General features: G+C 36.5%; 1 protein-coding gene across 1 annotated transcript in view; it reads right to left on the bottom strand.

The window, feature by feature from the left end:
• Positions 1–16,386, bottom strand: part of ano1a (anoctamin 1, calcium activated chloride channel a) — a 56,791-nt gene that overhangs the window by 35,972 nt on the left and 4,433 nt on the right. Inside the window, exons 2-7 of the mRNA XM_067401438.1 lie at positions 14,320–14,486; positions 8,813–9,121; positions 2,293–2,391; positions 2,043–2,194; positions 1,605–1,659; positions 386–437 (exon numbers count right to left, since the gene is read on the bottom strand). Of these exons, the coding sequence (XP_067257539.1) occupies positions 386–437; positions 1,605–1,659; positions 2,043–2,194; positions 2,293–2,391; positions 8,813–9,121; positions 14,320–14,486 (834 nt within the window). The remainder of the gene's footprint in view (positions 1–385; positions 438–1,604; positions 1,660–2,042; positions 2,195–2,292; positions 2,392–8,812; positions 9,122–14,319; positions 14,487–16,386) is intronic.

Genomic DNA, 16,386 nt, shown 5'->3' on the forward strand with positions numbered 1-16,386 from the left:
GTGATATTCGTCAAAAGCATATCGCTGCAAATTAAATTAGAGCTTCTTTTTACCCCCAAACGAAGAACGAATAAGAACTTTGCTCTGAGTGTATCGGGGCCTTAACTGTAGATTAGGTTGCAAAATAGCAATAACCTAGCTATAGAAGAGTTGACTTGGTTACACTTTATTTCCTTGATTCAATGTAATTATACAAATAAGCACTGGGTAATACTAATTTACAACATGTACTTACTATATGGTTTTGTTTAGGATCAGGGTTTGATTCAGGGTTAATTGCAATTAATTGTATTTATGCATAATTTACTGTTAAAATAGTAAAACAACATGATGGACTAGTTTGCACTAGTTTGTATAGCAAAATTAATAATAAGATGAAACTTACCCATGATATACTTTGCCCGTGTGCATTTTGTTCGTTTTAAAATTTCATACACCTGTTGATGATTAATAAATAGGTTTATAAAGATGATTACAAATAAAGATTATTATAAGCAGTATTCCTGATAGACTTAAAATTAGACTCGAACTGTAACTAAAATGACAACTAGATGAATTGATGACCAACTTTGATGTTGGCTTGACAGCCTCGTCTGAAAGTTTGAAATAACATTAAAACGGTTGAAGTTTGAAGATTTTACTCAAAGAAGTAAAATGTTGTTAACATTTTATAGCACATGGTTAACATGTTTTAACAAGTTGCTAACATCCTTAGCACAGGGCTGGGCAAACTCGGTCCTGGAGGGCCGCTGTCCCTGCAGAGTTTTGCTCCAATCCTAATCAAACACACCTGAACCAGCTAATCAAGGTCTTCAGGATTACATGCAGGTGTGTTTTATCAGGGTTGCAGCTAAACTCTGCAGGGACAGCGGCCCTCTAGGACCGAGTTTGCCCAGCCCTGCTTTAGCATGATTTAGCCTGTTGCAGGCATGTTTCTAGCATGAATTAACACATTGCTAACATGATTTAACATGTTTCTAACATGATTTAGCATATTGCTTAAATGTTTTAGTATGTTGCTATTAATATGATGTAACATGTTGCTAGCATTATTTAACACACTGCTAGCAGGTTTCTGCAAGATGATGATGGATAGATCATCATCTATCTATCTATGGGATTTTTTCATAGTTTTGATTGTACTGTTTATGAAAAACTTCAGTTAAAAAAGATATAGCAACCCAAATCAGAACATTCTGACAAATTTCCTTGTCATAGTTAGAACGTTTTGGGCAGCATTAATTTTAGAATTTGGGTCTCAGAAGACTTTGTCAAGCCAACATAATACAATAATAGATATCCAAAGTTCTAAATATCATAGGATACCTTTAAGAGACCTAAAATAGCAAAAATAAATAAATAAATACTGCTGACAAAAACAAACAAAAAAAATCAATCTGAGGTTAAACAGCATTTTAAGAGGCAGCTGCCAGATCAAATGACTGAAATTATTGTCCACAAAAAGAACAACTTTGACGCCACTGACATTTGGTGTGGAGGCACACAAGCCCTTTGCTAATCAAATCAGGGGATAAGTGACATCAGGTCTTAAATCATCCCTGACTGGATAGGCAAATCACTTTTCTAAAGAGGCTGGAACTTACTATTGAGCTCCTGGTTTTGCTGTCAAAGAAGGAGTTTCTGTCTGATAAATCAAAGCTGTAAAAAGAGACCAAGAGTCATTTCAATCACTGTTTTGAGCCTCCCTTTTCAGTTTTACAGGCAATAACATACCATAGGGCTGTAAAAACTAAAGCAGCTTTTTCAGAGGATTACTAGAGAGCATCCTTCATATTTCACTACATTAGCTTGACCAGAAATGTGAACGTTTATAACAATCATGTCTTTTGAATGAATGCATGAGTTTTATCATTTAGGTGCCATGTAAAATTATTGTTTTCAGACATCCACATGACAAACAATCACTGTCCGAATAGGGCTTTTTGTAGAATGTGAGGAATAGATCAGTTGGCACAACTGCCTGAGCTCAGAAGTGCTCCAAAACATGATCTTAGCATGGCCGTGAATGACCACAGACTTACAGATGCTGTTTTTCTCGTGAGAACGGGTAGGAGAGGTGTTTCTCATTTTCCACCTGGCTATTCACAACTTTAGGTTGCAAGGGTGCAGTGACTTTCTGCATAAACATGTTGACCTTCTCCGCAATGCCGCTTCCAGGACTGACTTCATATTTCTGAAAATGACATGACAGCACGGTAGTGTGCATCACATGCGTATAAAGTACACAGATCTCATTTTACTATTGAATAATAATAACTGCAGAACAAATACCTTTATTGTTGGCATTTTGAGCTTCATGAACTCTGCTTCTCGACAAAGAACTTCCCAAGGGGCATGTATCTTCAAGAATCCCACACCTGGGATTTTAGTCTGAAAAACAAAGATAAACAAACACTGCCTTAGCATATAAACAGAACGCCGCTTTAGATATACAAAGACTGTACACTCATATTATTATGAACGGAAGAAAGTGCAACGTGCAATATGGAGGAATAAGTCCCGCCCTCTAAATAAAAGAGCCAATCGCCAATCGGTAAGTCGCCGTATCACTGCAGCTGCCGTTAGAAGCTCCGGTTAATATAAAAACAGTCATGGTGTTTCTGAAATCGTGTACTACATTGTCATTATCACGTGACCTACCAGCGCCAGTTGCATCGCTTCACCTCCATTCACAAATCCTCTCCCGTGGCCTCACGTTTTTCGAATACTATGTATTTGGAAATACTACTCTGTTGGCGTACTGTTTGTTGCATTATAATATTAAGGTTGAACCACTGTAGTCACGTTGACTTTTTTAACAATGTCTTTAATACCTTTCTGGACGTTGAAATTGGTTATGATGTAGCTGTCTATAGGGAGGTCAGAAGATCTCAGATTTCAACTAAAATATCTTAATTTGTGTTCCAAAGATGAAAGGTCTTATGGGTTTGGAACGACATGAGGGTGAGTAATTAATGACAGAAATGTAATTTTGGGGTGAACTAACCCTTTAACTTTGATTACAACACTGGAGTGAGACTCTCTTTACAACTGAATATGTACATGGCACTAGTATGCTCTTTAAATTGTAACACCACAACCTTATCAGAGCCTACAATGCAGAAATAAAATCCAGAAACTCCCGAAAGCAATAGACATTATTCAGTATTATATACAGTACTTTAATGAAGGCCTACTACAATTAAACCTCTACAGACATTCATTTTTTCTTGAGCAGACAAATGCTGCTCTTGAAAGCTTATGTTGAGCAAGTAGTAGTAGAAGATAAATAGAGATGAAATTCAAAAACAAAACTCCTAACTTCATATCACTAAAATGAAATGGGAATCCGCATGTAAACACTCACGTCTTCACTTCCAGGTCAAGAAGCTGTCAATCAAGCACTCAGAAGCCAATGAGAACACACCACTGTTAGCCCCGACCCCACATGAGAAATGTGCCAGAATGGCGAACGGAAACTCAGGGAGTGTAAACGAAAATTTCAGAAGCATGAATGAAAACTCTGGAAATGCATTTGCAAGTACAGACCAGTGAAAAAAGAGAGGAGAAAACAGTTAGCAAAGAATGCAGTTTATTAAACGTAGAAAATTTTGCCTGTGATTTATCTTTTTCATTTTCTAAGACATTTTATTCAGTTTCACTTTATATTTTCATTAGTTTTCTTGATAAGCTGCATTCAATATTTTTGGCACAAATCTAATTTGATGCAAGCAAACCATTCAGAAACGATTCACAAATTGAACAACATCTCTTTACAAGAGTTTAAAACACTAGGGCCTGGTTTCACAAACAGGGCTTAGATTAAGCCAGGATTAGGCCTTAGTTCAATCAGGACATTTAAGTATTTTTTTATAAATGTGCCTTAGAAGAATAATAAAAAAAAAAAAAAAAAAAAACATTACTGGTGTGTATCTTGAGACAAAATAATGGCCCTGTCATATTTTAAGATATGTCAGTGCAAGTTGCTTTCAGTTAAAACAGCTCAAACATGCATTTTAGTCTGGGACTAGACTTAAACCTTTTCTGTGAAACCAGGGTAGGTTTCTTTCTTCACGAAGGACCTTTTGAGAGAAAATAAATGCACAGAAATGAAGAAAAAAATCTCAGGCATGAAGAGAAGGACTTCTCTCTCTTGGTTTTCTGAAGCTGGAAAGAGGGTTATGTAAGATTTGCTTCAAATGACCCACTCTTGTTATAACTCGCATCCCACACACAGGGTCTGACCCAGTCTGTTCAATCCCAGCCGCTGCTTTCAGTAAAGAACAACTCAAACAGGTATTTCTACTTTTATCCTAAATTATATACAAGTATTTATAAGCCTAATTCAACCCAATTAAATTAGACATGTCATCTTGACAACAAAGGCAAAAACGTCCGTTAAAACTGACATGAGTCAACCTGTCTGTCGCTGGAAAACAAAAACATATTTCAGAATGTTGTTTTCCAGATATTCCCACATCTTACTAGTGATACTTTAGTGAATAAAACAGATTTGAGAATATTTAATATTAAATTAAAGGTGCCGTAGAACGTCTTTTTAAAAGATGTAATATTAGTCTAAAGTGTCCCCTGAATGTGTCTATGAAGTTTCAGCTCAAAATAAACAATAGATTTTTTTTTTTATTACATTTTTTAATTTTACATTAAATATGTACCGATTCAGGCTGCAGCCCCTTTAAATCTCTCGCTCCCCTCCACTGGAGCTCGCGCTTGCCTTAACCAGCAGAAACAAAGTTCACACAGCTAATATAACCCTCAAAATGGATCTTTACAAAGTGTTTGTCATGCAGCATGTCTAAACGCATAAGTATGGTATTTATTTGGATGTTTACATTTGATTCTGAATGAGTTTGATGGTGCTCCGTGGCTAAAGCTAACATTACACACTGTTGGAGAGATTTATAAAGAATGAAGTTGTGTTTATGCATTATACAGACTGCAGTGTTTAAAAAAATGAAAATAACGACAGTCTTGTCTCTGTGAATATAATAATAAACGATGTTAACTTTAACCACATTTAACAGTACATTAGCAACATGCTAACGAAACATTTAGAAAGGCAATTTACAAATATCACTAAAAGTATCATGTTATCATGGATCATGTCAGTTATTATTAGGGCTGGGTATCGTTCAAAAATTTTCGATACCGAGACGATACCGATACCTTGACTTCGATACAGTTACCTAAACGATACCTTTTTCGATACCAATTTTATAAAATCTGTTTAAACAAGATTACATAACCTCAAAAAAAAAAAAATTTGGTTTTATATTTTAATTTTGTTGACTTTTTTTCAGACTCAAAGACTCATCTCCTGAGCCACTGCGGGGAATAAAAAAAGCACAAATTAACTAAATTTACCCAACACAATAAATCAGTGCAAATAGTTTTAATAAGTTTAGTTTTCAATGCAAAAATTCAGTATGTGAGGCTCTTTTTAAATCACTCAGCAATTGTTCTTCTTCAAAAAATTAATTATTATTAACAAGATCAAAGCGGAAGAGTGACGCAAGTTCGTTGAAATAAGAGTTCTGTGTCTTCATTAAAATCAACACATTAATGATTCATCTCTCATCCACCCGCAATTAATTTGAATGTTATTTTTTTATTACTTGGCCCGACCCGCAGATTATCCGCAGTATCAGGAGGACGCTGATACCCCTTTTTCAGCAGAATGTTCGCGTTCTGGAGCCAGAGGCAGAGCCTGTGCTCGTGCAGGCGAACGAGCCTGTCACGAACCGGTCGCGTGTTTCCATAGACTTGAGGGACGAACGCTGATGTAAAGCTGCTGTGTGTTGTACCTGTCCATAACTAGTCTAAAAAACATTGCGCGTTCCGCTGTTTCTGCAGGCAGTGCGACACTTTTGTTTTCTGTTAACAGTATTATCTGTAGTGAACCGGTTGCTCACATAAACAGCCGTTTCTCACCCGTCCATTCGGAGATAAACTGAAAACGAAACAGTTGATTCACTCGCCCTCTCGCACATAGGGTCTCTCTCGCACGTATAGTTTTATATATTTAGATATAAATAATAATGTAGCGCAACGTTACTTGCTCCTCAACGAGACAGCGAAAGCATTTCTCCGCCCCTCTACTCGGCTCCATTCTGAGGTACCGAAATTTGGTACCGAATGACAAGACACTTTTCGATACTCGGTAGTATCAAGGCAGTTCGATCGGTACCTAAAAAGTATCGAGTTCGGTACCCAGCCCTAGTTATTATTGCTCCATCTGCCATTTTTCGCTATTGTTCTTGCTTGCTTACCTAGTCTGATGATTCAGCTGTGCACAGATCCAGATGTTAATACTGGCTGCCCTTGTGTAATGCTTTGAACATGAGCTGGCATATGCAAATATTGGGGGCGTACATATTAATGATCCCGACTGTTGCGTAACAGTCAGTGTTATGTTGAGATTCACCTGTTCTTCAGAGGTCTTTTAAACAAATGAGATTTATATAAGAAGGAGGAAACAATGGTGTTTGAGACTCAATGTATGTCATTTCCATGTACTGAACTCTTGTTATTCAACTATGCCGAGGTAAATTCAATTTTTAATTCTAGGGCACCTTTAAGTTATTTTCCCTCATCAAAATACCAGCCAACATGTCCTTCATCACTCTTACACCTTAAGTTACTCAAGTTATTGAATATATATGTATATACACTGCCCTAGAAAAGTGGGGTTTTGGACAATATTGCCATGAATCCTTTTTAATTTGTGATAATTTTGCACCGATAAGGGACAACATAAACTACGAAAACATATTTTATTGTATAAACAGTTTATACATAGAAAAAAGCGTAAATTTTTGTTTCATCAAAATATCCACCATTAGCAGCTATCTAAACTAAACTGGGTTCTGATTGGTTCATTGTATTCTAAACTTAATTGGCAATCAATCGTTGAAGCTATTAAGGTGTGCTGACCCAAAAATCTTTTACAAACCTGGGCCAAGTTTAATCCAGTAACCAGGCATCACAGCTGGCAAAGGGGCATGTCTGACTTTGACATGTATATATTGCCACTATTATGTAATCAAAATGGAAATTATTATTGCTGGTATTCAATGATAATGTCAAGTTACTGTAATGTATTTGCACCAAAAAATGATAAGGATTTATGCTGATATCGTCCAAAACCACACTTTGCCAGGGGTGTTTCCAAACTTTTGAAGGGCAGTGTATATGTATTGTATTGTATTGTATTGTATTGTATTGTATTGTATTGTATTGTATTGTATTGTATTGTATTGTATTGTATTGTATTGTATTGTATTGTATTGTATTGTATTGTATATATGGTCTGTCCCTCACTTTCTTGCTCAACCCACCATCATTTTCCCTTTAAACCAATGGTTTGTTCTTTCTGACACCAAGTTTGACAACATGGTTCAAAGAGAAGTTTTTTTTGTCTTATCAGTGTTTTATTATGTTTACATTCATATTGGCCTTGTCAAGCTCAAAAGTTATGGGAAAAAACATAGCGATTAATTTTGTACAGCAAAAAATATTGGTTTTGGCATGAAGCTGGGCCTGAGGTGGAAGAATATGGTTCTTGAAGGTTCAGTAATAATAATAATAATATTCATGAAATATAATTCAAGAGAGGAAGCTAAGAACGTCATGATAGAAGACCCTGTGTGACATGAAATATGAAACAATAATCAGAATATTGAAGTGTACCCAAATTATTTGTATTCAGGAAACAATTCTGCTAATCTTAGTCCTTTAAACTAATACTTCAGTTTATTATCATCTGCACGATAAACACTTTGCTGATGATTAGCCCACTATGATTCTGGTTTAGTGCTCTATGAGAACATCCAGCAGAGTGGAGGAAGTTAAATCCCTGTAATCTGTGAACATCAAAGCAAATGGCATGGGTTTATAGAAGTTAAGCTTAAAAGACAAGCTGCTAATCATAATAAGATTGCAAATTAGTAACATTACACAGTAAAGTAAGTGCTAACTTGCTTCATAATTGCCAACAATCAACTGAAGTGATTTTTACAATCAGCAATTATAGCATTAGCAAGATTGGGGAACATTTTGCAGAAATAATTTCATGTATCCTAAGGGGGACAGCTGTTTAACATCAAACATAAAAACTGCTTGCAAGGTGGCTAGCTTTTCCACATTATTCTCCCAGTAATCCATAAACTTAAATAATGAAAATAAATAAAAATAACAATATATATCTTCAGCATTTCAATTTTAGTGTAGTCCTCCACACCACTGAAGTGTTTTTAAACTGGGTCAACAACAGGGAATGATTATTCTTCTTTACAAGTAAATCACTTAAACCTGAATTCATTTAAAAAGCTAGAGAGGTTAAGAAAAACTATTGGTCATCATACATATAAAAGGGAACCTATAATGCCCCTTTTCACAAGATGTAATATAAGTCTCTGGTGTGAACGCGTCTGCGAAGTTTCAGCTCAAAATACCCCACAGATCATTTATTATGGCTTGTAAAAGTTGGCCCTATTTAGGTGTGAGCAAAAACACACCATTTTGTGCGTGTCCCTTTAAATGCAAATGAACTGCTGCTCCCGCCCCACTTTCCAGAAGAGGGCGGAGCCTTTACAGCTTATGCCTCTGATACCCCGGCAACAACAAACAAAACACATGTTTGTTTTTGAATAATGTGCCACGGTTATGCTCGCGTGATATTGCAGTTCTTCGTCATCATGAAAGGTAAAAAAATTCTTGTTAATTTTAAGTCAAATTAGATTATGAATCCCAGATTTTCATGGACTCCACTGTAAATGACAATCAGACTCACCCCTTCATCTTTCTCCATCTCAAGGCCCATTTCACACAGGTTCTCCTCAAACTCCTCCCGGCGGAGTCGCTGGTCGTCCACATGGTAATCCAGCCTCTGCTCTTGGGCTGCGAGTTCGGGGTCCGCACGAGACGGTGAGCTGGTCCGTTTAGGTCTCAAGCAGCAGGAATGGGACTTCTGTTTGCGAGTGCTCGGGGGCTTCTGGACGTGGTAGGTGAGGACGTAATCTATCCGCCTTTGGCCATCCTGGAAGTACGGCCACAGTTTCGAGTCCTTTGGTCTCTCATCTAACTGTCGAGTTTTCCGGAGCTGAGAAAGAAATCAGTTCATAAAAGAGGATTATATAGAGATAAAATCATGTACTAATGCATTACAATTATGTAAATATATTTTGATGTTTAGAATAAAGAGATTTTTTTTAAAAAAATAGAGTAGTTTGATGACAAACTTTAAAGTTGACTTTAAGGGTGCTTTCACACTTGGTTCGATTGCCTGGACCAAACCCGGTTCACTTCCGCAATTTGGTACGTTTGCATTCATATCAGAAACGAACTATACCGGAGTTCACTTAAACCGCACCTCAGACCACCCTTTTTAAGCGGACTCGGGTACGGTTCACGGGTGCGCACCCGAATTCAGAAGGCTGTTCACATCATCCAAACATACCGAACTCTGACGTCTATCGAACCCGGGTGCACATCAAAAGTGCTAATGTGAAAGCACCCTAAAAAGCCAGGCCAGAAAGTTTGAAGGTTTGAAGATTTTCAGTTTGAAAAAGTTTAAAGTAGTTTTAAAGTTTGAATGTTATGAAGGCAGTTTAGTAACAGATTTTAACATGTTGCTAGCCTGTTTCTAACATGTTTTAGCATGATTTAACACATAGCTAACATGTTGCTAACATAATAAGCATGCTGTTAACATGATTTAGCATATTTCTAGCATGACTTAACATGTTATTAACATGGCCTATCAGGATTTAGCATGTAACATGCTGCTAACATGACTTAACATTGCTGGCATGTCTCCAGCATGATTAGAACATTGCTAGCATGGTTTAACATGTTGATAGTATGATGCTAGCATGATTATTAGCATTATTACACATTATTAGCATGATTAGCATGTTGTTAACATGATTTAACATTTTGCTAGCTTGATTTAACACATTTTTAGTATGATTTAACATGTTGCTAGCATGATTTAACCTGTTATCATTATTTAGCACATTGCTAACATGTTTGTAGCATAAATTAACACATTGCTAACATTAGCTACATAGCTAGCACATATTGTTAGCATGTCCTAGGCTAGTTGCTAGGCTTTGCTAGATAGATAGATAGATAGATAGATAGATAGATAGATAGATAGATAGATAGATAGATAGATAGATAGATAGATAGATAGATAGATAGATAGATAGATAGATAGATAGATAGATAGATAGATAGATAGATAGATAGATAGATAGATAGGATAGAAGCTTAGAAGCTTGCTATAGTGACTGCTTAAATACACTAAGATTTAATTCACAAAAGTTTTGAACCTCTCAATGAAAGTCTATGGGATTTGTAAGTCGGATCAGTTAGAAAAGATAAAGCATTTGGTTGTAGCTTTCAAGCTCTAGGAGGAGATACTCTTTAAATTTTGGTTCAGAATAATTATAATAATTTTAAATAGTAGATCAGTAAGTTGTCTTTTTCAAGCAAGCTTAATGATATGGACAGAAGTGATAATTAGTAAACTTTGTATAGTCCAAACATTGACGTAATCCTGCCTGTGTACTTCTCAGAATCTTTCTAAACAATTTCCTCCTTTATGTGAAGGGTGTGGTGGATTTCTGGTCCTTTTTGTGTTAAATACTTTATTATATTCCACCTTTCTATGCTGAGAAACCTATAAGTAAACCATTCATGGACTGATTTGGTAGAAGATGGTAAACACTGCAGCTCTGTTGGTTTGATTGGTGTGAGTTTGGGGCGTTGTTTGTTTGAACAAGGACACATACCTGTAGAAACAGAGAGGGAAGAGAGCTAATACCCACCAACCAAATCCCAGTTAACAAATTACCTGTGAACTTCAAAAATGTTAAAAAAGTTTTTTTAAACATCTTAACCTATTTTTGCATCTATAAAACTGTTCAAGAGTTTTGGGTCAATAGGATTTTTTTCCAAGAAAGTATTTTTTTATTCAGCAAGTATGCATTAAAATAATCATTAAAATGCCTTAAAATAATCAAAGGTAAACAGTTATTTTAAATTGAAAGTGAAAGTCTCCTTTCCCAAATGAGCAGTGCAATAATACATTTTTCAGGACAGGACATTTATCAGCTCATGCTCTTAAATTTCCCTCCAGGTATTGGTTTCCCTCCAGCTCAGATTTAATGTTTGTTCCTCAATGCCTCATACTGTTATTTATCACTAGATATACCAAGTATAGTTTACTGCAGACAAAGTGTTTTTAGAACATTCAGTGCACTCTGCTTAAGAACAAACTGGAACTCAGCAACTCTACATTTCATGCATCATCCCTTGTGAGGTTTGAACCTGGGACCTTTGGGTTTCCAGCCCAGTTATTTAACCACTTGTCATGCCACTTCTGTGTATTGAGGAAGTGAGAACCACAATGCGGGGATTACAAAAGTACCAACAAACAAATTACATAAGCTTTCATTTTGCCTTCGTACCATGACAACACTTTTCAGTACCATGAATATTTCTAGATTCATTTCTGAACAAGACAGATGACAACTTCCTCCCCAATAAAATACAAAAGTAATTTTATGTTTGTCAAGTAGGGGTGGACGATTAATCGAAAAGTAATCAAAACCGAAATTCAGAACCTCTAAACGACGTAATTTTCTTACCTTGATTCACTATGGTAAGCCTATTATAAGTGTGTATATTTAGACCCGACGGGATGGTTTTTGCAGAAAATTGCATACATATGTCACTCACCCGTCCATGTCTCGTCATATCTGTAAATAGAGAAAAGCTGCTACTTTGACGCGTGTCTGGTGTGGAAGTAGCATAGGTTAGTTGTCACAACGAGCAAGAAAGGTTGACATGCAGCAGCTAAATCTCAACCCTCCTGGGAATCACCCGTTTTAAACAAACGCAGAACAGAGGAGAGTCTGCTGGCAAAAAGAGAACGCGACAGAGCTCGTAATAAAACAAGAATCAACAAGGCTTGCCTTTTCAGAAATGGTGAAAACTGAGAGATTTGAAATGTTGTAAAAGCAACGTGGAGATGGTGTTTTTATTACTCAACAGGTGAGTAAGGTATTTTATTGAACAGATAAATTGCCATAAGTAGCTCTCCATCAAAGTTAATTGTAAAGCATTATCTACTGTGAAGGGTCGTTTCATTATGTTTGTTGTAACGCTGCACTGTAGAACAGAACAGTGAAATTAATTCAATTAAATGTTTGTTTCACATTTAAATAATAATGAAAGTTCATTGTACTTAATGTACTTAATTTCGTCAGAGCCGTAGTTCACTGACAAGCCACGCAATGTCGCGTTCATTATTGAAGGCAATTAATCTGCAATATGAACGCGATATTGCGTGGCTTGTCAGTGATCTATGGTTCTGTCTATTAAATGCCGCTGCATTTGAAAGCAGGTGATGGCCATTTAGCGGTAATCAGGGAACCGGCTTTACTGACGAAATGCGCGTGACAATCACATGCGATATATTGTGCAGCCCTAGTTTTAGTGCAGTTTAGCACTCTACACGATCCCAGACGAGAAATAAGGGTCTTTTCTAGAGAAATGATGGGCCATTTTCTAAAAAAAATTAATAAAATGTATTTACTTTTTAACCACAAATGCTCATCTTGCACTTCCACACTTATGACGTAATCAAAATTAGAGAAAATTAGATTTTCTTTCTATCATGGTACTTCCGCCTACGTCATGAGTGACCTTTCAATGTAATGTGTGGTGCATCGCAGAGCAGTACAAGAAGAGCATTTGTATTTAAAAAAATATATAAATTTTTTTCTTAGAAAATGACCGATCGTTTCACTAGATAAGACCCTTATTCCTCATCTGGGATCATGTAGAGCCCTTTGAAGCTGCATTGAAACTGCAATTTGGACCTTCAACCCCTTATAGTCCATTATATGGAGAAAAATCCTGGAATGTTTTCCTTAAAAAAACATAATTTCTTTTCGACTGAAGAAAGAAAGACATGAACATCTTGGATGACATGGGTGTGAGTAAATTATCAGGAAATTTTAATCCTGAAGTGAACTAATCTTTTAATGTTCTGTTACATGTTATGTTAGTTTGTAGGGTTAACATTGTGGTGAAGAGTAGAGCCTGTGGTTAGGTTGAGGATGGGCTGCAAAACGTTTTAAACCACATATATATTGTATGTTGTTTGATTATATACATGCAAGTATATAATGACAGTCTCTTTGATAGTTATAATAGCATGTGTTATTTGCTATCTAACATTTAACCAAGATCTGAAGGAATGCCGGTGAAGTGATTGTTAGTGAGAGACACCTATGCACCACACTGGCCTTGCTCCGCTCCCATGGCTCTCGGCCCCACCCCACTTGTCACACAAATTTTACGTTTTTCTAACTTAAAAAAATGAGTTAGTTTATTTAAATGTTTGAGTATCCTGAACTTATTGAGTATTACAGTATTACAGAGTATTAATTTATTTTCAAGTAAGTACCGCTTGAGATCCTTTCCTTCTAAACTGGTTATATCTCTCTAGTCTAGGAGTGAATGTTTTATGATCAGTAGGATAATCATATTCATCTGCACAGTCACATAGAGCCAAAGCACAACCAAAACAATGTTCTTCCCACAAAAATGCTTGCAGTTTTGTTTTTTGAGTGCCAAAAGTTACATAGCATACCTTAAGTTATTTGTCATCGCAATCTTGAATATGTGTTTACATCCTATTAGGACGTGCAACACACCACACTCAAATAGTACCAAATCTATAAACAAGCACCAAACACATAGTTGAATAAATTTGTATAAAGTCATTCAGGATTATCAGAGGGTATTTCAAAGTGACCAGTCTGTCCTGTAAATTTGCACAGATGATCAAATATGCCTCAGCATGCAAAATAGTTTTGCACACCCGCAGGGAACTCAAAATCTGCAGTGCTTGAAGTATATTGCACCATCTGGAGCACGAAGATGTGTTTGGCAGGCTTTAGGTTTTTGTGAAAATCTATTTGGTTGTTTTATGAATTATCAGCTATGATATGACAAGAGCATTTGCATTGCATAAACACAAGTATTACAATTCAAATATGACTATTTATGTAGTTTAACCTCCCTAGCTTTCACCTGTTCCCAGAGACATCACTGAAAAAGTGTAAACTGAAGCATTCAAATATCCATATATTTGCCCAAAGTTTGACTTGCAAATGATGCTGTACTAGACAGACAGGAATACATAAGTGGAACAGGTAATATGTCTTTATCCTTGAAATGAAATGTGTGCAGAGGATTTTTTCCTCTGTTGTTGTGACTTACAGCAGTGCCAGGGTAAAGAGAATCGCTGGTGCCTTTAGAATTGTCTTCATCAATCCCCTTCACATCCAACGGAACAGACTCATACTTCTCATTTCGCCACATGCTGTCCTGTCCTCCCGGCCCTGAAGGATGCTCCTCTGTGCTGTTGAAACCCAAGAGTTTCTCACCTGTTGAAGAGAAAACAGATTCATCAATGCAAACATTATTACTATGTGATAGGAACATAAAAAAGGCAATGCTACATTAATCTCAACAACTATTTGTGTCACACAGGATTGCAAATAACCATCTGGGCTGTGAAGTTTAGTTTGACTAAAAAAAAGTATGAATGCAAAATAAATAAATCTCAGGAAATAAAAAAAAAGGCAAGTTCCCAGTTTGAGTTTAAGTTTGAGAAAAAAAAAAAAAAAAAATAATAATAATAATAATAATAAAGTGTAATTAAAATATAAATATTACTTAAAAAAATTGTCACAAAAAATTGTCACATATTCAGTATTCTGAATTTGATTAGTGACCAAAGGTGTGTCCAAAATGACGCACTATACGCTATGCATTTATACACTTATGTGCACTTATCCACTAGGCACTTATGCACTATGCAATTATCAAACACAGCATTAGTTCAGTCAGGCCACGTAGGCATAGTGCTGCGGTCAGCTGATGCGGTCAGCTGTCAAATTGCTCCAATCACTACAATTCTCCTATTAGACCAGGCACATATATATGTGGCATTACTGCTCAGGAAGTATGCTCAAACTGCTAGCAACCCTTCCTCCCTCCCCACTATAAGTATCAGCATATTACTGTGCACCTTCTGGCTGTCATCTTTTTGTTTCAGATTACCAAAGCTTTCAAATCCTAGCTGTCATGGACCTCACTGCTGAGAGACACTCATCCTCATTGCCAAACTACAGTATAGACGTCCTGGGATTCACTGCCACGTCTACATGTTACCACTGTTTCACTTTTAAAGACATTACTAAAGTGTCTTAGTCGTCTATATATCACTCAAGCTGATGGTTCCATGGGGGTTAATGCTGAAGCTCTAGTATGTTCAATTAATTATGGAGCAAGAACCATACCGCCAAAGATAACTTGTGTTTCAATCATAGACAACTTGCCAAAATGGTCCTGTCTGAAATGCACTATGTACTCATCCATGTAGTGTGTGAATTTTATAAAGTTATTTTGTCATCTAAAGGTGCTGTAGAATTAAAAATTTAATTTACCTTGGCATAGTTAAATAACAAGAGTTCAGTACATGGAAAAGACATACAGTGAGCCTCAAACTCCATTGTTTCCTCCTTCTTATATAAATCTCATTTGTTTAAAAGACCTCCGAAGAACAGGCGAATCTCAACATAACACCGACTGTTACGTAACAGTCGGGATCATTAATATGTACGCCCCCAATATTTGCATATGCCAGCTCATGTTCAAGGCATTACACAAGGGCAGCCAGTATTAACATCTGGATCTGTGCACAGCTGAATCATCAGACTAGGTAAGCAGGCAAGAACAATAGCGAAAAATTGCAGATGGAGCAATAATAACTGACATGATCCATGATATCATGTTATTTTTAGTGATATTTGTACATTGTATTTCTAAATGTTTCGTTAGCATGTTGCTAATGTACTGTTAAATGTGGTTAAAGTTACCATCGTTTCTTACTGTATTCACCAAGACAAGACTGTCATTATTTTCATTTTTTAAACACTGCAGTCTGTATAATGCATAAACACAACTTCATTCTTTATAAATCTCTCCAACAGTGTGTAATGTTAGCTTTAGCCATGGAGCACCATCAAACTCATTCAGAATCAAATGTAAACATCCAAATAAATACTATACTTATGCGATTAGACATGCTGCTTGACGATCACTTTGTAAAGATCCATTTTGAGGGTTATATTAGCTGTGTGAACTTTGTTTATGCACTGTTTAAGGCAGTCGCGAGCTCGGGGGCGGGGAGCGCGAGGATTTAAAGGGGCCGCAGCCTGAATCGGCGCATATTTAATGATGCCCCAAAATAGAAAAAAAATCTATGGGGTATTTTGAGCT

This window comes from Chanodichthys erythropterus, chromosome 11 (genome assembly GCF_024489055.1).
Source record: "Chanodichthys erythropterus isolate Z2021 chromosome 11, ASM2448905v1, whole genome shotgun sequence".
NCBI classification, from domain to species: Eukaryota; Metazoa; Chordata; class Actinopteri; order Cypriniformes; family Xenocyprididae; genus Chanodichthys; species Chanodichthys erythropterus.